This window comes from Bombus affinis, chromosome 6, assembly GCF_024516045.1.
Source record: "Bombus affinis isolate iyBomAffi1 chromosome 6, iyBomAffi1.2, whole genome shotgun sequence".
NCBI lineage: Eukaryota > Metazoa > Arthropoda > Insecta > Hymenoptera > Apidae > Bombus > Bombus affinis.
Window position 1 is genome coordinate 10,464,904 of NC_066349.1, and position 22,738 is coordinate 10,487,641.

The 22,738-nt window shown below is 33.2% G+C and overlaps 2 protein-coding genes and 1 long non-coding RNA gene across 4 annotated transcripts; 1 reads left to right on the forward strand and 2 right to left on the reverse strand.

Annotated features, from left to right (window-relative positions):
• Window positions 1-13: 13 nt before the first annotated feature.
• On the reverse strand, window positions 14-16,556 carry LOC126918113 (phospholipid scramblase 2-like). 2 transcript variants are annotated; one of them, XM_050725757.1, is made up of 7 exons: window positions 15,530-16,556; window positions 3,132-3,236; window positions 2,690-2,839; window positions 1,799-1,979; window positions 1,497-1,686; window positions 479-625; window positions 14-386 (listed from the first exon to the last, which is right to left on the reverse strand). In XM_050725757.1, the coding sequence occupies exons 1-7, from the start codon at window positions 15,738-15,740 to the stop codon at window positions 354-356; spliced, it is 1,017 nt and encodes a 338-aa protein (XP_050581714.1). In that variant the 5' UTR covers window positions 15,741-16,556; the 3' UTR covers window positions 14-353. The 2 variants fall into 2 exon arrangements, with proteins under 2 accessions (XP_050581714.1, XP_050581713.1); XM_050725756.1 differs by lacking the exon at window positions 14-386 and having other exon boundaries at window positions 393-625; window positions 1,497-1,658; window positions 1,756-1,979.
• LOC126918096 (uncharacterized) lies at window positions 1,544-22,145 on the forward strand. Its single transcript, XM_050725724.1, has 12 exons — window positions 1,544-1,692; window positions 4,253-4,386; window positions 6,504-6,742; window positions 17,464-17,745; window positions 18,259-18,362; window positions 18,444-18,676; window positions 18,943-19,216; window positions 19,408-19,779; window positions 19,877-20,044; window positions 20,156-20,366; window positions 20,447-20,580; window positions 20,763-22,145. Exons 4-12 carry the CDS (start codon window positions 17,469-17,471, stop codon window positions 21,063-21,065), a joined length of 2,076 nt encoding a protein of 691 aa, XP_050581681.1. The 5' UTR covers window positions 1,544-1,692; window positions 4,253-4,386; window positions 6,504-6,742; window positions 17,464-17,468; the 3' UTR covers window positions 21,066-22,145.
• LOC126918123 (uncharacterized) lies at window positions 22,143-22,580 on the reverse strand. Its single transcript, XR_007711229.1, has 2 exons — window positions 22,432-22,580; window positions 22,143-22,335 (listed from the first exon to the last, which is right to left on the reverse strand). It is a non-coding gene; the product is annotated as an uncharacterized LOC126918123 (long non-coding RNA).
• Between the last annotated feature and the right edge of the window lie 158 nt (window positions 22,581-22,738).

The following is a 22,738-nucleotide window of genomic DNA, read 5'->3' on the forward strand; positions in this document are numbered from 1 at the left end:
GAGTCAGGTCGAATTCCTGTATCAAACTAATTATATTTATCATTAAACAATTTTTGACGTGCTCATTATAATATTAAATATTGTTAAATATACAAGTTTATATTAACCCTGTTAATTCAGTGTTAAACTCATTCTAACCACCTCTGTTGTCTTAATCGAAACAGGGCAATGACTAATTCGCGGCGTCGATTATCCAAATCGTGGCGAGAATCTACGCCTCTCATTGACGCGTTTTCCTCGCGACCGCGTCTCTCCGTGAACGGTCGTAACAAATATACTACAATTTTTATTGATACAAAATAAAATGTTTGAATACGTGGATGTCGATGCCTATCTTATCTTCCCGATTAAAGCTATCTTCTTAGTTGTCTGAAGTACAGATATTCCTAAAAAAACAATTTATGATGAAATTTTGCAAACATCTAAGAAACGAAAACTTTAATTACCTAAGTCATTAATTTGCAACAAAGGAATTTACCAGAAGAAATGCTGCGGCGAGGAGTAAGGTTTTCAATTTTATGTCCAAATCTGAAGGAAATGTAATTAACATAATATAATCGTGAAGAATATTGTCCCACTGATGCATAAGGGATGCAATTTGATGAGTGCCATCGATCGAGATTACCTGAATGAAATTAATGTACTACAATTAAATGATTTGTAAATAAAGCATAAGGTAGCTTAATAATATCAACCACTTTGAATATTTTTATTACTTCTGGAAATATGGAGAGAATTATTTACCAAAGTCTATAACATGTGACTGTATGTACAGTTCTTTTGTTTTTTAGATGAAGGACTTCTGAAAATGTTTAAATCATAAATAACGTCATAAATAAATCTTCAAATCAGGACACATGGAGCGTCGTGAGATCGACATCTTTGACGAGTCGACAAGCTACTCGAGAAGCGCGAGCAGGTAACAGTGACTATTATAGTATAATTAGTTGTAGTGCTAAGTGTATTTTGGAGCAATTTATATTAGTAAATAGGTTCTATTTAGTTTTAGTATGAAGATAATGACTCTTACGTATCTTCCTAGTAACACCATCTCATTAAAAATAGGGATATAGATATTCAAAGTGATCAAAGATATTAAAATATAAGCTATCATCAACCTATTATTATATATATCAACATATATACAAATACGTATTAAATAAAATATACAGGCTGTCTCTAAAATCATCGTACAAACGGTCGTGTGCAATATATAATTATATAATAAAATATGAAAAAATATCATATTTTTTCATCTAAGGCTTCATTTTCTAAAAAGGTGAGTTTGAAAGTTCGTCAGGTTTCTGTGTATTAATTGTCAGTTTCGAGGTATGAAATTTCTGTTTTTGCTCGTGTTTGTATTATTAAACATGATTTATGTCACGATTTGAAAATAATGTTATTATCGTTTTTCGTTTTATATCTGTACCCAGCTGGGACGTACTCCGATTTTGGGCACATCCTGTATATCGTTTTTTCTTCCAGACAAAAATTACCTGGAACTGGGATTCTTGATACATGCAACAATCACTAATATTTGGCCCGTATATATTACAAAGTCGCTTCCCTATTGCATCGTATACCGTAAAACTGGAACCTATTATATGAGAATGTTGTGCTATTGTGCCAATTAAATTGGGGCTTAGCACCGACATACTCTGTACAATGAAATTTTCATCTTTTTGTTATATGGTAAATAATAAAAATATATTCAAGCTATTTTATAATCTTGTGTACCGTCTGGATTTTACTCACGTGTGATTTATTCAAAGCAAACGTCCACATGGATTTCATAACCATGGTGAACGCGGTTTCGCCGCATTGGTCCACAATATTTAACTGAAAATCGTCGCGAGTCAATCTGGAGCAACTCCAACCGCTCGATTCATTCTTTGATTCTGTTTCCATTGCTAGGAATAACGTTTCAGCTTTTGGTACTTTCACTCTGTATTGGAATTTCTTTTTTAATCTACCGAGCACTATTAACATGAAAGAAAGAAACTTTTGTCATTTCTGAATTTTCTTCTATTTTAAAGATATGAACATTGTGCAATTTGTAAATGCAAACAGTAACTCTTGATGGTGTAAATTATACATATAGTGTTAATTCACTATATGTATAATTTAATTTGAGTGTAAAATAATGTTCAGAAAGCTTTCGACCAAATTGATTTTTTACTTTATGTTTGAAAACGATGACGTCTAAAAAAGCTTTGATTAATATCAAGTATAAGAGCGTGACGAGTAAAAGAAAGCAGTACGACAAATGAATACTGTTATACAGTTATATAATATTAATTAAAATTTTTGAAAATGTTATTTTCGAAAAGTAACATGAGAAACTTATTTGACTGGATATGTTTGTTCACCGCTGTAGACCTTAAATAAACATTATTTTTCTCTTCATATTTATCCATTAACTCAGTGGTATACTAATTTTTTCATACTGAAAGTTCGTCTACATACTTTTTCTCGACCAAAATTATTATTTATTATTAATTAATATTATTTATTAATTTTATAATTTATTACAATTATTAATTAATTAGTGATTGATGAAGAATCATCTTACTGCAATTAGAAATTAATTCGTTAAAAAATCGATAGTCAATTATACGCGAGCCAAGCATAAGTTAATAAGTTATCTTTATCGACATTGTTTTCATTTAAATTTAGATGAATTACGAACATGTGCTGAGGTCAACAATCTGTTGAATTTCCAATTGTTCCACATTAGATAAGAAATGAGTTCCGGAAAGTACGGTCAGCTGTGACCTTGGTGTCGATATCCAATTCAATGTATTCACAGGAATCGGTCTTCTTTCTTGTTTGGTTTCTCCTGACCGAATTTAATATATCATTATATCTCATATATAATAGAATAGTTCATATGTAATAGAGATTTATTTTATCCATTAAATACTATAACGAATAATATATTTCGATTATTTTACAAATTTTTTCACATTATGTACTTCGTGCATTTTTACATTCATAAGTTTCTCATAGATGAATAAAATATCCACAAACTACTTATTATTATATTTTAAATATTATATTGTATATTATATGTTAACAATAATTTTATAAACATATTTTACATATTTTTATCAGCAAGATGATATACATACCTTGTGGTTGTACCGTAATGACGGTTGGCCCCGAAAGGACAGGAACTGTATTGGATACCGAATTCTGTTGCATTTCTATATACTGGGTGTTTACCTGGTTTGGTTCTGCGTGATTATAAAAGTTCGTTTAAACGCGCGCTTCTTCTTTGTGCTTCCTATTATACAAATTAGTCAAATGATTCTATCATTAACGAGATGCATATTACTTTAAATACAGATTCGAACGTAATTCGTAATATTAACTTTAGTACAGCAAATTGTCAGCATACTTTTGCGATACTTATGTATTTTTTGTTCCACTAGGTTTGTATTTTATTATCTATTAGGTTATATATGAAGATCACGGGGAAAGACGCGATAAGTTGCATACTCTGTTCTTTAGGATTTTTTAAATTCTATATTTTGTCGATCAATCTTATAATACTAAAACTGTCCTCATTATTTGATTATCAGATTAAGTATATGTTATCTATTGCTCTGTTGAACATTACAAAAATATTGATTATGATTACATTAATTACGTTGATTTTTCATGAAACTTGTACACCTATTTTTCGAGACATATTTTTGCAGCACAGGCTATTAATCACGTTATGCCAAATTAGTGACTTTTAGTCATCGAATTTAATCGATCGATTTTAGTTATCACATAAAAATCAGACTTATCACTTCTTTCTTTGCGGGCTTCGTATAATTTACGGCGCAATAAAAGCGGTAATAGTAATAACAATAATAACGATGTTCAATAAGAATCACATTCAGGATAACCGAAGGGAATAAGAATCACCAGTTAATACTCCGAAGGTGACACGATTAAGGTCACTAGCTTCCATTTCTTGTCGCAAAAAATCGAGGATTCATTCGTGAATTGGTGCGTGAAAGCTCCTCAACGTAGCATTACGATTTACTATTTCTGCAAACGTGTCTTTTTTATCTCTACGAGTAGGAAAACTTTGTCGATTTAATTAATTCTAACGATCGTTAAGTGGCACAGGAAATTGCACGGATCGATTAGCGAACAGTTATGAATGTTATCGCGTAGAAACAAGTCGTTTTATGTAGAAAAATATTCAAAAACTTGCTCTTTCCTCGACTAATACTTTATCCTTAATGTTTTTCAGGCTTCAAAAAATCTTCGTATTGGTGAAATCCTTTTTTTGGGAGATCTAGATTTACACAGGTATCCAATTCCGTTGATGTCATTCCTGGAAATTCTTCCAGATACTGTTGGTCGTGGTTGTTCGTCGAAAGTTCCGTAAGTCTCTTTTCGTTATCATTGATAGCCAATCGCTTATCGTAAAATCGGATAAGCGGTATCGTTCTAATTATTACCAAAGGCAATGATCGATGTTTCTTATTGTTATTTCCCTGTATTATTAAAAATCGAATAATTTTAATGATTTACAATATGAACAATAGTTTAGTGAAATAGATTATTGGAGGGACTGAGGTACACTACACACGCCTGCTCAGAAATCATACAACACTTATTCTAGTATGCTCAACTCTCTTATAACACGATACTCTGAAAACACGGTATAACACGGTGAAAAAATTGCGGCAGCCCTTCTACAAAACGATCTCCATATAGCATGGCTTAGTAAATTTATGCAATCCTCGTATAGCATGAATATTATTTTGGTTTCGCTTTAATATGGTTTCGATATAACGCGGAAAGAATTAATCGTGTTATACGAAGGAGAGTCGACTGTATTTACTTAACTAATTTACTTACTAAACTACAACTTAGCTAATCGTAAGAAGATGCGGTAGAAAATTATAGCGATGAATAAGTCAAGATTTGGAGAATTTCAATTTAGTGAAACGTAATTCGACTTTTCAAAATATCGTCCCCCCGGTTTTATAATTATTTTGAATTGTAATTTTATTCTCTGTTTCCATGGCTTTTGAAAATAGAACTCCTTCATTCCAGGAATAATTAAAAACCCTAATACCAAAAATACCGATATTCAACTATTATAGGAATCTTAAAATTGAAAAATTCCCACTGATCCCCTAACTATCTGAGAATTCTCTTTTAGGTCACCCGCAGTTCTTGTACTCTGGAGGAGAGAGAATTTCTGAACAGAACGAAACGCATACAATCCCGAGAAAATTATTACTAAAAACTCCGTCAAATCATCTATCTATCCTTCGTAATGCTTCATGGAAACTATTTGAGATCATTACCGACCATTCATTCCATTAAAGACCAACGTTGTCTTAACGTAACATTTCATCTGCAAATTTCTTTTAGTTCAATTTACATTACTAAATTCTGCTTTTTCATATTTTGATATATAAAAAAAATTTTTAAGGGTCTGTTTAATATCTTACTATAGTTATTCTCTCTTTCGTTTAAAATTGAAATCACATAAGTCGTCGAAATTTGAAGAAGTATTTCTGAAATATTTATAATGCTGTAATAAATGCCATAGAAATTCTTTGCAAGGATTTGAGTTATGTAGCGGACTTCTGTAGAGTTATTTTGATCATGTTTTTTAATAATGTTTTTTAAATATGTTTAATAACGTTAACATAACTGAATTCTTATGAGAATGTTCCCACACCACCGAGGCAAATTCAATCATATTTTTGTTTAGTATTCTACTGACGGTGTCACATAAGTTGAACAAGAAATTTAAGGAAAAGGCAAAAATTGATCAGAAAACCAAGATCATGTAGAAGTAGGTTGAGAAATTTTCAGGATCTCACTGGTAATTATTTCCAAAATAAGAATATAATAAGAATATATATATTAACGATAAGAATCGAACGAAATTCTATTATATATTCTGTATATAGAACTGAAAAGAATTTCTAAAACAAGAACGTTATAACGTTAAATACAGTAATCGAAGAGAAAAGTTCTGAGTTAATCAATGTATCGATGAAGAACACGCAGAAATATTTCAATTGAAATATTCAACTCCACGTGTGTCATTTACCAAACATCATTGGCATAGCATCATTTACCTATTATTTATTTCACCCTTTAAACAGTTGTTTTAATTCCAAAAGAACTGGAGACTCTAGAATCCTCCAGGAACAACGTCAAAAGACTAAATCTTGGAAACTACTGAACGGCTGGTAAAAAGTTAGAGAATGAAACGTTACACAGGCAACCTAATAACATTCTAACACTACAAAAGTGGATTATCGTCAAATTTTCCTTAAATTGCCCTACCAACTTTCCGAACAACACCGTATATCCAATTATTCAAAAAGATTAACATATTTCGAATGGACGATAAAACAAAAAAGAAGGAGATTCTTTTGGGATTCCAAGGATTGTCGGTTCCCTTAAACACTCGAATTGGCTAGTTCATTGGATTGATGTAACGCGTGATTATAATTTTCCGGTTTTCTCAGGCACACCCCACACGCCTTTACTTGTTGCTGCTCCACGGTGATTCCATGCGCGGTTCTATTGATCCTGGTGTTTCCTATATAAGAGGCCGCGTCATCGGTAGTCGTGAAACAGCAGGTCGTCCAATATTCTACGTAATCTGTGGAGAATTGTCACGGTGGAAGCAGTGGTACAAGGGTGAACGCGCAAACCAAATAAAACACACTGGCGTGTGCCACGCGAATGACTAACTAAAAATCAAGTAAGTTATCCATCAAATAAAACAGTGTCATTATATCATTTTTCTAATTTTATTAAACCAAACTTTCTAACTTGCGTACTCGCCCCTTGTTTAGAAGTAATCTGACATCGAAGAAATTCACGTCAATAAGTTTAAAAATTACATTCTTTTTACTTAAGGACGAAAGTATTTGCATTGCTGAAGGGTTTCGCTGTTTCCTTGTAGAGATTTTGTATCACTAGTTTGAGTTTAGCTTCACCATCTGTTAGACTCACGGCATTACGAATCACCTCTGACCGTATGGTCAAATTAACGATGAAACAACAAGTAATGTTTATAAGATTCTTTCTTCTGTATGTAGAACTTACCGTTCGCGTTTCATATAAGTCAGAGGAGTTCAGTGGAAAAGTGATATAAGTGTATATTTCTGTAAATAAATGCAGAAAGTGATATATAACATTCGTATTTGTTTGTCAGATCTTCTCATAAATTATCAAGCTTTTACAAGTACGAATAGTAAATCTGTTCTTGATTTTTCTGTTAGCGTAACTTCATTTAAAGTTTTCTCAAATTAAATATTTCATCAATTGTACTATTTTCCTCTTGATCCGTTCGTTCGCTATGGTTTCTTTCCTTCCTTCTGAATTTCGTGAATTTTAATTCCTATCATACGTTCAAATTAGCATCATACACGCATGCTAAAAGCATATAGTTATTGAAAGAGATAGAGCGAATAAAATTCGTCACGGTGTTAAAGGATTAAAGATTAAAGTTTACGCGATTGATCAATATTTAACTTTCTATATTTCGCACAGTCTACTTGAATTCGGCATATTGGAAATCAAATAATTTGTCTTTGTATAAACGCAAATTTAAAATCAAGTCACTCGAGTTCGGTTAACTTGATTAATTTAATCGCTTGATCAAGGATTAAAGATGAATGACACACAATGTGTACAAAAACAGTCTATCGACAAAGCTTTCTTCGAATACCTTGAATGAAATTTAAGAGCACGGTGTCGGTGTTCTGATAGCCGGTTATCGATTCGCGACTGTACCGCGTATTTTCATGCTCCTTGATACGATCGAGGCGATTCTGCATATTTCTTCTATAAAATGGTTATTGTATATACGTATATAAATACGTTATGAATACGCAGAAAGTTGTTGGTAATAGGAGGAGGGTCAATGTTAATCGGATTTCACGATGGTGCGGCAAAGCTGATTGTACGCGTGGAATGCATTACATCTATCGATCAGAGAAGCGTCGCGTCATTCAGGAACAACAAGGGGGAAGAAAGTTCTTCCTTAATGTCGAGACTATATCTTTTTTATCAGTGGAAAAATTCATTTTCATTAGAAAATTCATCCTTGTTTCGTCGTTTTTAAATTCATCATTTAACTCTTGGATCACGAAGTTCGCATCAATTCCAACTCATTATTACGAGTCAAATATCACTTATGTCATTAAACATTTACGTTCATTGTTAATTAATATTATTCTATTTAATGTGCGTCTATGTCGATCGTTTGAAATTATAATTTTTCAGAGGAAAATTATAATATAATTACCTGGTCGTACAACATTGTACAATCAATTTCTTTAGATTTCCAGGGTAGTAGGAAAATAAGCAATTCGGCAGATAAAATGACATAATGCGAGGAAATTGTAAAAACAGCTGAGCAAATCGATTACAGGTATATGATTAGACAATTAGAATTGTTCTGTGAGCCTATGAGCCAATTAGCATGCCCTCGGGAGCTAGGGAAGCAGGAAAGTCCTGGAAGTATGTTGTTAAGGGAAGTTTCGAGAAACAATGTTAGATTTGTTCAATGGCTGCCATCTCTTGAATATGTAGAGTGAAAATATCTAATATCTAATCTGGAAATTTATATCACAGCTGTATACATTGGCTGATCTCTAAAAAATTTAATTTTGTATTTAATGTGCGTCTATGTCGATCGTTTGAAATTATAATTTTGCAGAGGAAAATTATAATATAATTACCTGGTCGTACAACATTGTAGAATCAATTTCTTAAGATTTCCAGGGTAGTAGGAAAATAAGCAATTCGGAACATAAAATGACATAATGCGAGGAAATTGTAAAAACAGCTGAGCAAATCGGTTACAGGTATATGATTAGACAATTAGAAATGTTGATAGACGATTGATAGACAATTAGAATAGAGCCTATGAGCCAATCAGCATGCCCTCGGGAGCTAGGGAAGCAGGAAAGTCCTGGAGGTATGTTGTTAAGGGAAGTTTCGAGAAGCAATGTTAGATTTGTTCAATGGCTGCCATCTCTTGAATATGTAGAGTGAAAATATCTAATATCTAATCTGGAAATTATATCACAGCCGTATACATTGGCTGATCTCTAAAAAATTTAATTTTGTATTTAATGTGCGTCTATGTCGATCGTTTGAAATTATAATTTTTCAGAGGAAAATTATAATATAATCACCTGGTTGTACAACATTGTACAATCATTTTCTTTAGATTTCCAGGGTAGTAGGAAAATAAGCAATTCGGAAGATAAAATGACATAATGCGAGGAAATTGTAAAAATAGCTGAGCAAATCGATTACAGGTATATGATTAGACAATTAGAATTGTTGATAGACGATTGATAGACAATTAGAATAGAGCCTATGAGCCAATCAGCATGCCCTCGGGAGCTAGGGAAGCAGGAAAGTCCTGGAGGTATGTTGTTAAGGGAAGTTTCGAGAAGCAATGTTAGATTTGTTCAATGGCTGCCATCTCTTGAATATGTAGAATGAAAATATCTAATATCTAATCTGGAAATTTATATCACAGCTGTATACATTGGCTGATCTCTAAAAAATTTAATTTTGTATTTAATGTGCGTCTATGTCGATCGTTTGAAATTATAATTTTTCAGAGGAAAATTATAATATAATTACCTGGTCGTACAACATTGTACAATCAATTTCTTTAGATTTCCAGGGTAGTAGGAAAATAAGCAATTCGGCAGATAAAATGACATAATGCGAGGAAATTGTAAAAACAGCTGAGCAAATCGATTACAGGTATATGATTAGACAATTAGAATTGTTCTGTGAGCCTATGAGCCAATTAGCATGCCCTCGGGAGCTAGGGAAGCAGGAAAGTCCTGGAAGTATGTTGTTAAGGGAAGTTTCGAGAAACAATGTTAGATTTGTTCAATGGCTGCCATCTCTTGAATATGTAGAGTGAAAATATCTAATATCTAATCTGGAAATTTATATCACAGCTGTATACATTGGCTGATCTCTAAAAAATTTAATTTTGTATTTAATGTGCGTCTATGTCGATCGTTTGAAATTATAATTTTGCAGAGGAAAATTATAATATAATTACCTGGTCGTACAACATTGTAGAATCAATTTCTTAAGATTTCCAGGGTAGTAGGAAAATAAGCAATTCGGAACATAAAATGACATAATGCGAGGAATTTGTAAAAACAGCTGAGCAAATCGATTACAGGTATATTATTAGACAATTAGAATTGTTGATAGACGATTGATAGACAATTAGAATAAAGCCTATGAGCCAATCAGCATGCCCTCGGGAGCTAGGGAAGCAGGAAAGTCCTGGAGGTATGTTGTTAAGGGAAGTTTCGAGAAGCAATGTTAGATTTGTTCAATGGCTGCCATCTCTTGAATATGTAGAGTGAAAATATCTAATATCTAATCTGGAAATTATATCACAGCCGTATACATTGGCTGATCTCTAAAAAATTTAATTTTGTATTTAATGTGCGTCTATGTCGATCGTTTGAAATTATAATTTTTCAGAGGAAAATTATAATATAATTACCTGGTCGTACAACATTGTAAAATCAATTTCTTTAGATTTCCCGGGTAGTAGGAAAATGACGGAGCATGAAAAGACAACCCTGATGACTGCCGACAGGTTTTACCGAGGTTGTCTGTCCTCAAAGCAGAGGATGAAGGTGGAGGGGGTATTTGTGGGCACGACAACAACATCCGCCCGAGTCCCACACAACCCAGTGATGCGGTCACTGAGCATGCGTAACAGTATTTCCCCCTCCTCACGCAAAGGAAAAAAAAAGAGTAGTAGGAAAATAAGCAATTCGGAAGATAAAATGATAATAATAATAGTAAGTAAATAAAGAAATAAATAAATAAATAATAATAACAATAATAATAATAATAAATAAATAATAATAATAATAAATAATAATATAATGTAATATAGAAAAATTATATTTGTAAAAAAATTTTGAATAGAAAATTAAATTTTATTAAAATTAAAAAATTTAAATTAAATTAATTTGATAAGGTTAAAAATAAAATTTTATTTTAATTTTAAGATGTAATTTATATAATTTATTGAGAGGGTAGAATTACATGTTTAATGTACTTAAAGTTAAATTAATTTTTTATATAAAAGATATTAAATTTATTTTTATCTATAAATTAAATTTATTTGAAGTATAAATTTATATTATATTTTATGATATATATATATATATGTCGGATTGAAGTCAGGATTATGGAGATGGGCGTTTAATGAATTTTCATTAGAATTAGCCATTGTCGTGATACAACGGAGAGTTTATTAGCACAGGCTTATTAACAAGATTAAGCACTCGTAGCACTAGTGATAATGACCTTAGGTTCAAACGAATCCGCGGTCACGGGATGATAAACGTATGTTATCGCACAGTTCAAATCTAACTCTTTGTTAACTAAACGTGAGGTATTCACTGGTTGTAAGATAGTACTGTTATTCGTCGATGAGATCGTACGAAAGAATGAATCTCCGTCTCGATGATGCCGTCGAGGAGAACTATAATGGGTGTATCTAAGGACATGAGATCCTCGGATTCGTCAACGAAAGCTTTCGTTCCAAAGGTGAGGGAAATTAGCGCTGTTGCTAATTGGTCGATCTCCATATCGGCGTTTTGAAAGAGATGCTGGCCGCCCTTGAGGGGAGGTTGTTGATGGGGGGCAACATTCGTGGAAGATAGGTTTCTCCTATCTTCCCGTAGTTGCAACGAAGTCTATTTGACGGACTTCGCTTGACTAAATCTTAAGATCTATAGCGGGTTCTCACGTTAGCTAAACATACACTACAAAGGCATGCCGACACCCGGCGATCATCTTACCCGGAGGACAAACTCTGCGTGTGGCGGGCCGCGGGATAGAAACTATTGAAGTATTTACTGCCGCGTGTCGCTACGACTATTTCTTTTAAGGAGAGGTATAGAGTTACTCTGTGCCTTTGTTAGATAAAACGTTCATCCCTTTGACCGCGGCTACGTTCGGCGACTGATTGTTGCCTCGAGCCCAAGCTCATGATCATAAATCTCGAATAGTCGGAGCGGCATTTGTTTAATCTAAGTTACAACGTTACAGTATTCACGCGAATCCAAGGAGGGGTTCCGGTGTTCTTTCATCTCCGACATATATTAATATTAATAATAATAATAATAATAATAATAATAATAATAATAATAATAATAATAATAATAAATTATATTTATTTATTTATTTTAAAAATTTGAATTTTAATTAAATTTGATTTGTAGAATAAAATTATATTTTTAGAAAATTTAAGTTAATTTATTAAATTAAAAAATAAAATTTTATTATAATTTTAGAATATAATTTATATAATTTATTGGTGAGAGAATAAAATTATATATATATATATATATATATATGTAGAAGAATATTTAAAGATAAATTTATTTTTATTTATAAATTAAATTTATTAGGAAGAGTAAATCTATATAAATATATATATATATATATATAGAAAACCCTGATGGCTGCCGACAGGTTTTACCGAGGTTGTCTGTCCTCAAAGCAGAGGATGAAGGTGGAGGGGGTTTTAGTGGGTATGGCAACAACGTCCGCCCGAGTCCCACACAACCCAGTGATGCGGTCACTGAGCATGCGTAACAGAATTTCCCCCTCCTCACGCAAAGGAAAAAAAAAGGGTAGTAGGAAAATAAGCAATTCGGAAGATAAAATGACATAATGCGAGGAAATTGTAAAAACAGCTGAGCAAATCGATTACAGGTATATGATTAGACAATTAGAATTGTTGATAGACGATTGATAGACAATTAGAATAGAGCCTATGAGCCAATCAGCATGCCCTCGGGAGCTAGGGAAGCAGGAAAGTCCTGGAAGTATGTTGTTAAGGGAAGTTTCGAGAAACAATGTTAGATTTGTTCAATGGCTGCCATCTCTTGAATATATAGAATGAAAATATCTAATATCTAATCTGGAAATTTATATCACAGCTGTATACATTGGCTGCTCTCTAAAAAATTTAATTTTGTATTTAATGTGCGTCTATGTCGATCGTTTGAAATTATAATTTTGCAGAGGAAAATTATAATATAATTACCTGGTCGTACAACATTGTAGAATCAATTTCTTAAGATTTCCAGGGTAGTAGGAAAATAAGCAATTCGGAACATAAAATGACATAATGCGAGGAAATTGTAAAAACAGCTGAGCAAATCGGTTACAGGTATATGATTAGACAATTAGAAATGTTGATAGACGATTGATAGACAATTAGAATAGAGCCTATGAGCCAATCAGCATGCCCTCGGGAGCTAGGGAAGCAGGAAAGTCCTGGAGGTATGTTGTTAAGGGAAGTTTCGAGAAGCAATGTTAGATTTGTTCAATGGCTGCCATCTCTTGAATATGTAGAGTGAAAATATCTAATATCTAATCTGGAAATTTATATCACAGCTGTATACATTGGCTGCTCTCTAAAAAATTTAATTTTGTATTTAATGTGCGTCTATGTCGATCGTTTGAAATTATAATTTTGCAGAGGAAAATTATAATATAATCACCTGGTTGTACAACATTGTACAATCATTTTTTTTAGATTTCCAGGGTAGTAGGAAAATAAGCAATTCGGAAGATAAAATGACATAATGCGAGGAATTTGTAAAAACAACTGAGCAAATCGATTACAGGTATATGATTAGACAATTAGAATTGTTCTGTGAGCCTATGAGCCAATTAGCATGCCCTCGGGAACTAGGGAAGCAGGAAAGTCCTGGAAGTATGTTGTTAAGGGAAGTTTCGAGAAACAATGTTAGATTTGTTCAATGGCTGCCATCTCTTGAATATATAGAATGAAAATATCTAATATCTAATCTGGAAATTTATATCACAGCTGTATACATTGGCTGCTCTCTAAAAAATTTAATTTTGTATTTAATGTGCGTCTATGTCGATCGTTTGAAATTATAATTTTGCAGAGGAAAATTATAATATAATTACCTGGTCGTACAACATTGTAGAATCAATTTCTTAAGATTTCCAGGGTAGTAGGAAAATAAGCAATTCGGAAGATAAAATGACATAATGCGAGGAATTTGTAAAAACAGCTGAGCAAATCGATTACAGGTATATTATTAGACAATTAGAATTGTTGATAGACGATTGATAGACAATTAGAATAGAGCCTATGAGCCAATCAGCATGCCCTCGGGAGCTAGGGAAGCAGGAAAGTCCTGGAGGTATGTTGTTAAGGGAAGTTTCGAGAAGCAATGTTAGATTTGTTCAATGGCTGCCATCTCTTGAATATGTAGAGTGAAAATATCTAATATCTAATCTGGAAATTTATATCATAGCTGTATACATTGGCTGCTCTCTAAAAAATTTAATTTTGTATTTAATGTGCGTCTATGTCGATCGTTTGAAATTATAATTTTGCAGAGGAAAATTATAATATAATCACCTGGTTGTACAACATTGTACAATCATTTTTTTTAGATTTCCAGGGTAGTAGGAAAATAAGCAATTCGGAAGATAAAATGACATAATGCGAGGAATTTGTAAAAACAGCTGAGCAAATCGATTACAGGTATATGATTAGACAATTAGAATTGTTCTGTGAGCCTATGAGCCAATTAGCATGCCCTCGGGAGCTAGGGAAGCAGGAAAGTCCTGGAAGTATGTTTTTAAAGGAAGTTTCGAGAAACAATGTTAGATTTGTTCAATGGCTGCCATCTCTTGAATATGTAAAGTGAAAATATCTAATATCTAATCTGGAAATTTATATCACAGCCGTATACATTGGCTGATCTCTAAAAAATTTAATTTTGTATTTAATGTGCGTCTATGTCGGGAAATTTTATATTTTATGTAAATTTAGTTATCAAGTAGTAAAAAGTCTTTCCATTTAGATTTTCCCTTTATCGCTATAAAATAAGATATTAGGTGCTCATAACGATCATCTAGTCTCTGTTAGACTACTAAATTAGAGGAACAATGTAACAACACAGAAGTAACGCGACCATAAAAGAACCACTCGTAATAAGGACGATCCTTATCAAATATTTCGACCTTTTAAATAATGTATAGTAAGGATACGTTCTAGTTGCCAGAAACTAGATTCACAGCGTATTATATAAAATAATTTTTGCCTTAATTTATGATCCATTATGGAATGAAAATAAATTGTTTCTATAAAAACTTTTGTCGTGAGAATAATAACTTCATGAATTAATTAGATGCGATTATTCTGTAGTATAATTGTAGCAAATGGATACACTCCTAAAAATCATATTATATATATTGAACAGAAATCGAAGATTTTATAGAGTATTCTTTTGCTTTCTTCGAGGTAGACAGTCATATTTTTGTCATAAACTCATCAACTATAACAATATATATCATCTATGATGATTGAAAAATATTTTATACAGACGATACAAACATATGAATTTCGAGTTAATTTTAATTTAATCCCATTGCGTCTCAATCATTCTATAAACATTTCATAAATACAATCGATTACCTGAGCATCGAATCATCGATTGATGTAGAATTACATCAATCTTTGTAACGAAAAAGTCGATCGACCAGGGCGTAGAGTGTAGAGCAATCCCTGTTGCATCACTAGTTTTCACTACTACGTCTTCTGTTAAGAAGGGACTTCGCTGGCCTTTTTGCGGAATCGATACCGACTGATAAAGCTGATTAAACAGAACTACTAACATACTTTCCATTCTCTTCTAACACTCGTCATTCCCCTCGATGTTCTTATCCATTTTCTAGAACCAAACTAAAGCTTCTAAATATTCTTAACATAAGATCATAAAGTCAAAGGTTCCATTTCATGTGTAGCGGCACTCGACGACAACAAATACCGCTACACGACACTAACTAATTAACGAACACGGTAGCGAACGGTTAACGTTCTAGATTTCTCGAACGTTCGGGACGCGGGTTTGATTCCCGGCGCTCGTGATCATATTTTTCTGCTACGCATCAAATAAAAAGAATAATTAACAGTGCCCCAGCGCGCATCTACAGCCGGCAACTACCTACTATCACCGACAACAACATAACGCCACACACACCTTTACATCGGTGACCCCGACGTGATATGAACACGCAAAACAGAGGTGTGACACCGTGATAGCACTACCGAGCCTTCCATCATCGCGAATCTAAGTCTGTGGCAAGCTGGACCTTCCGCTACGACGAACACGGAACAGCAGCCCTTTCCTTCAGTAAAACCCTCGACACCTCACCTCCAATCGGCGCGCAAATAAACAACAGGTGACTGGGCACGAGATGATTTCTGCGAGGAACAGAGGCCTACAACCGCACGTACCGTACCGGACAGGATCCACTGCCACATCAAAGACATCGCGCAACGTTAGCACGGGCTCTTGACAACAATCGGCTGACGCTTTAAATACACTAAGATTATAACATTATCTCTGGTAAGGGAGGAGGTATTGTAACGGCACTCGACAACAAATACCGCTACACAACACTAAGCTACGGACACGGTAGCGAAGTGAGTTAACGCGCTCTCTAGATTTCGAACGTTCGGGACCCGGGTTCGATTCCCGGCGCCCGTAATATCTCCTATTTTCCTGCCACGCATCAAATAAAAAGAATAATTAGCAGTGCCCCAGCAGCGACATCTATAGCCGGCAACTACTACTATCGCCGACGACAACATAACGACGCCACACACACTTCTACACATGTTGTGGGTCGACTTTTCTGTACTATGACACTTGGGTAGACAACCTGTTGAAGATATACCATAAAGTAGACTTTCCTTTAATACTGGGATCGTCTGTTGCATGATTGCTTTAGAAAAGCAGATTCAATGCTAACATTTACTAATTCTGAAGAAAATTTAGAAGACGAATTTTTAGGAAATACGTACATACGGGAAAAATATATAACTTTTAGTTTTATAACTAAGAAACTTTCTACAAAAACATATGTTCCTTCAGGAGTTACACTACAATTTTGATCTACGTTAAAAATGAAATTTAATAGGTTCCACATTACGCTGTAAAACTTCAATGTATATATAGTTTGTGAAGTAAAATTCACTATCCAAATAAATAATACATAAAATATATATTATACATCCTTATAATAATATATAGATATATAAAAATAGTTGAATTATGGTGAAATCTTTTTTCATTTTCTAACTATATAGAATGAACTCGAAGAAATTATAGTTAATATTTGAAAAACTAAATCCAAAACTTGCAACGCAATTATTTAATTGATTTTTTCTTATGGACCGTTTCTTTTTCTAAAAGCTACTCAATTAGTCTTATAGAACATATAATTTTATATGTAATTTCGTAATATTATATTTCATAGACATTCGTAAACAATTCTGCAAAGAATGTGCAAACAATTTACAAAAATCTATAAATGCAAGATTATAACATTTATTTGCTTTTACAGGTAAAATGTTGCCTCAAGAATGGCTATTAGTGTCTCTACTCATGGGGTCGGCGACAGCGCTGGCACCCATACCCCATCATTCGATGGAGGAATCCTTGAGAAGTGCTTTGGATGCCATTACCAGAAAACAGCGATCTCTGGATACGAATTCGCAAGACTACTACAATGATTTACGCTCGTTTAAATATCATGGTGGAGAGGGAGAAAGGAAGCTTGACAGAGAACGTCAGGGTGAAAGGGAAATAGAAGAGGAAGATGAAGAAATAGAATTTTTGCCTAATGGTACTCTCTCATATGATAGTTTAGCACGTTCATGCATAAGGTTCATGCACAATCATCACGATGATTTAGCATATTTCATTATCCACTTTCATACAACATCTATTTTTATATCGACTATTCCATTTTATAAAGAGTGCTTTAATTGGTCAAGTCTGGAGAAAAAAATAAAATTATTTTTCTTAAAATTCTGTTTTTGAGAAAATTAGAGATTGAAGATTTATCTATGCGTACGTGTTTTATTTGTATGTATACATAAACCGAGTACATATTAATGTACGTTTATTCATGTTGGAGTTAGCTAAGTGCATGTATAATATTTTTACGAAAACAAGATCTCAAAGAAAAAAGCTTTATCGTGTTTATTCTACTTATTTTTTTTTTTAATCTTCAATTTCCTGCCCAGACATACTCATTCTGGAACACTCTATATACCGTAGCTCATAAAATTTATTTAAAAAAATCAATCAAATCTTAAATCATAAAGATTTTCTACGTAATGGAAATTTGTTCTAGAAACTGGACAACTAGAAACTGTAGGAAATGGTTTCCAAGATTTGAATAATAAATTACTCGAAAGGGCATTGATTGATTATCTAGAGAATGTCCCCCAACAACAGGTAGCGTTTCTTCCTTTTCTTAATCCATGTTATACTATATTTCTACGAAAAGAAAGAGGTACATTGTTTGGTAATATCCAGGAACAACCAGTCACATCGTTATTTCGAGAACGTGAACGAGGTTCCAATCGTAAAAGGGGCTATGGTTTTGAACGATCGAATATTGATAATAAAGAGTTGGCGAAATTGTTTCTAGAAGAACTGCAGGATGGCTCTCCGTATAATCTTGGAGATACGGATGACGAAGGGTATATGGACGCTCGTCAGATGCTCTATGATCGATACAAAGGCGATCGAGGCAACAAAATATATGAGTTAGCGATTAATATGAATCTTAATACTCAACTTTATTGAACTAACAATATCCTACATAATTTTAAAATATAATAGCTTGGACTAAGTTATTTAATTTTAAAATAGATGTATTTCATTTTAATTTATATTTTAATCTACATTTTCTACGATAAGCATTGTTATTTCTTAATACAAAATAATCCTTAAAAATATTTTGTATATTTATTAATGTTAAAATTTAAAAATTTGGTGAAATTTAAAATACTGATGAAACTATGAATAATAGGAATTTAGGTCCAATGTCCTGGGGTGCATTGTTGAATAAAGAGTCTATGGCCCGAGGTCAGAGTCGAGAATCCGACGAAAACGATTTCGGCAATCGGGAACAAGACCCAAATTTATTGTACCTCTCAATGGGCGAACAAAGAAACATGAATGGTGGCTATCCCATAGGACGATCCCTGAGGACCTACAGAAATATGGCTAAACGGTACCTAGTTGCCAAGAGGAGCCCAAAACCTGTATCTACATCTACCAAAAAACAGATTACCGATCCCAAGGTAAATCAGCTGAGAAGTTTTCTAGAAATTCTTTAGCAATTTGTAATCAAATATTACATGCGTAATTAAATAATTATTCAACCTTGATCTTTATTTTAGATCTAAATTTAAATCATTTGAATGTATGATAAAAAGAAAGTAAAAATTAAGTATATTTTAAAATGAAAGTATCTATTTATTTACATTTCAAGGTCGCTCAAGATCTGGGAGCACTGTTTGGCACTCAATCCGTGGATAATCAAAATCATACTCACAACTTCAAGCATGATCACAGCCACGATCACGACCATGATCATGACCATAATCACGATCACGATCATGAACATGGGGATCAGCATAAACATGAGAGTTCTTCGGAAGCGCCAAAGGTGACTCCTTCGCCGAAAGGGCAAAAGGAGAATGTGACAAAGTTAGGCAAGTCAAAATCTATCGAGGTGAGAAAGAAGAGCGTCGATTGGTCTGAATATTTTGGTATTGATAGAAGAAAGAAGAAAGCTACGTTCATGGCTGGCCAAGGGACTCCGAATCAAGACGATGAATGGATGTTACAGCGATACTATGAAGTAATTAAGAGAAGTAGAAAGTGTTCTTCTTTTTCTTATTCTTCTTCTAATCGTAAACTCAATCTATAATGGTTGAATTAATATATCGGTTTATTAGAATATGGTAGAGAATCTGAAGGCAAACGACCGAGAATACGAAAAGGAAGCTGACGAAAGAAAAGACAGGTTGGATCAACTAGATCCCAGACAAAAAACCATTAAGGACTTGATTATTGAGGAAGCTTTGAAATACAGAGATTCTGAAAATGGTATAGATATGCAAAAGGTATGACTCGTTTAAGGAAACCAATCAGTATACATGACACCACAGTTAGCGTTATGTATATATCAAACATTATGTATATATCAATTTTATAATGTTTAAATAAAATGATAGGTAAAGGATAAGATAATGGCACGAATTGCATCTGCCTATTCCTTCGAAAAAATGAGAAAAGCTTTAAACGAACTCAGGAACAATGTGGCGACTAGGATAGAGGCTCAAAAGGCAACTCAAGTACAGGGTAATCAAACCTCGAACTTCCGAGAGAATAGTAATAACTCTAAATCCAAGGATAAACGCATCAACAATTTAATAGAAACTGAAGGTGCAATTTGATTAATCATTATATTGTATTATACTCTTTGGTACCAATACATTATATTAACTATTATATTTTGTGAAAAGCCGTGGAAGAAAATAGAGCCTGTCCAGAGCTAGAACTGATCGAGAGACGATGCAGAACAGTAGACACTTTAGGTGGAGACGAATCACAAATGCTCTATCTTCCTTGCGTCATGCTTCAAATCTGCAAGGCCTGCGTAAATATTCTTACTCTAATCTTAATCATTCAAAAGTCTCTATTTAAAACTCAAGTTACTCAATTTGTTGAACGCAATTCCATCCTATTTTATTTTATTTTTTTGTTTATTGTTTACGGGAAAAAGGGAAATCCCATTAAAATATATAAAGCCGAATAAAATAAATTTCTTATTAATTTCAGGTACAGAACGAGCTGGAAGAAGAATGCTTAGGTAACTATGCAGTGGAAGCGGGAAAAATCTGCGACGCCCAAGAAATAAGAGAAGGACCAAAGAGCAGAGAAGCGTGCGCCAGCACAGCTTTAATATTGTCGCAATTACAGACTCCGACAGCAATCTCCGATCAATGTCGCCTCGATGGAAACGACTCTTGTTTACGACGTTATCATTACCAATATTGGCATCGTTACCTTACTTACCCCTACAACGGGCGACGATTGAACAGCATCTACGATATGACCAGCTCTCAACAGTCGGACCGATAAAAAAATAAAGGATTAAAATTAAGTGAGACGATGTCGAGAAACGGGTGTGGCTTTTTAACAAATCAGTGACCTCGAACCGAGCTTCATTTCTATAGTCAACTTTCAGCATTTCGTTTATTTGGTTTGCAACCAAGAGAAAGAGAAAAACGTTGAGGTCAAGGAATAGAGGTTAAGTTGTTCGAAACAATATATCATCCAAGAATGCGATAAGAGTCATGTTACTTTTATTGAGCGGGTGGATTCATTTAAGACGAAAGAGACAAAGAATCAAAGGATCGAATAACTTTTAAAGTCGATTCGAGAACACGTCGATGAAGATGATTGAAGTGGCTTCGAGTTTTGCGTACATGATTGTGTACAATAGATTGATTCCATTACATGTGGATATCGTTTAATATAATAAACTGGAAAAAGAACGACTGACTTTTAAACTATTTGCGAGGTGCTTTTTTTCTAGTAATAAATGTAACGACAAGCTATGAGGGACAATAATTATCAAAGAAAATTTTTGTCATTATTTCCCAAGAATGGACGAACTTCAAAATTTCTTATCTTGCTAATAATATAAAGCCATTTTAACTTTAAAAAAAGTAAAAAGTTTGGACGAACGCCTCGCAAAAGAAATAATCAGTTGTATAATAAAATACATTAAAACAGTCGTTGAACATCAGAGAGCATAACATACGATGATGTTTAATTTTTTTACACTAGATGATTTTCAGAAATTTCCTCGCAATCACGTAATAAAAAGTTCATTTTTCTTACTTTGTTCAGATTAAATTTACTTGAATACTTCCAAATGATGCTACATAATAACGCGGTAAAGTATCTTATTTATCTATTTTCTTCCATTGTGGAATATCAACATACAACATAAATCTACCGAAATATATCGATATTAAAAGATATTTAATGAAGTTTAAAAAGGTACACCATGATTCTATTCTAGTGTAAATTTATATTTCGTCGGATAAAAGATCAACGTATGTATATCTATGTCTGTCTTTATGTTATCAAAATCAGAAATACATTCTATGTATAAGTCCTATATTCGAATGTAATAAATATATTTCAAAATAATTGTCTCATATCGTTTATTGAAAATCGTGATAGTACATTAATAAGAAAGTATTTTTTAATAACTAAGGATTATTAAACTTAGTATTCGAATCGATACTCATGTCAGTCATTTGTTTAAGCGATTCGAAAATTTCAAGACATTCTGGAGTGTACAACTTTAGAAATTCTAGTTGCAATTGAGCACATTCGACTAAAAGTAAAAAAGATGTTAAAAAGACTCTTTTCATTACAGAAATAATTAATACATTAGCAGATAGGAAATTTCCTCTCTAGTATTAGAATATACCTCTCCATTTTGAGACTACTTCCAATTTCCTTTTTAACTCCAAATTTAATTTATTTATTTCCTGGATAATATTTACATTATTATCCGACATTATTTCAGAAATAAAAATTTGTAACTAATATGTCTTTTCTTATAAAACAAGAAATATTACAATTAATTATTCTGACCACTCTAGTCGTATTAATCGAAATCAAAGATAGTCACGTTAAACCTAGTCACGCGTTCTGATTGGTCAGAAGGAAATTCGTCCACGAATAGCGATTATACGGCAGAATATACATTACGCCGCTCGTAAGAAGCGACGCAA

Bases quoted from the DNA above. Each gene is read 5' to 3' on its own strand.
- LOC126918096 (XM_050725724.1), top strand. From the start codon at position 17,469: ATGTTGCCTCAAGAATGGCTATTAGTGTCTCTACTCATGGGGTCGGCG. The intron at 18,363-18,443 runs GTAGCGTTTCTT...GGTAATATCCAG, and splicing joins AGAATGTCCCCCAACAACAG to GAACAACCAGTCACATCGTT. The intron at 20,581-20,762 runs GTAAATATTCTT...TATTAATTTCAG, and splicing joins TTCAAATCTGCAAGGCCTGC to GTACAGAACGAGCTGGAAGA.
- LOC126918113 (XM_050725756.1), bottom strand. From the start codon at position 15,740: ATGGAAAGTATGTTAGTAGTTCTGTTTAATCAGCTTTATCAGTCGGTA. The intron at 2,840-3,131 runs GTATGTATATCA...AAATTCGGTCAG, and splicing joins CATTACGGTACAACCACAAG to GAGAAACCAAACAAGAAAGA. The intron at 626-1,496 runs GTAATTTTTGTC...AATTTCATTCAG, and splicing joins ATCAAGAATCCCAGTTCCAG to GTAATCTCGATCGATGGCAC.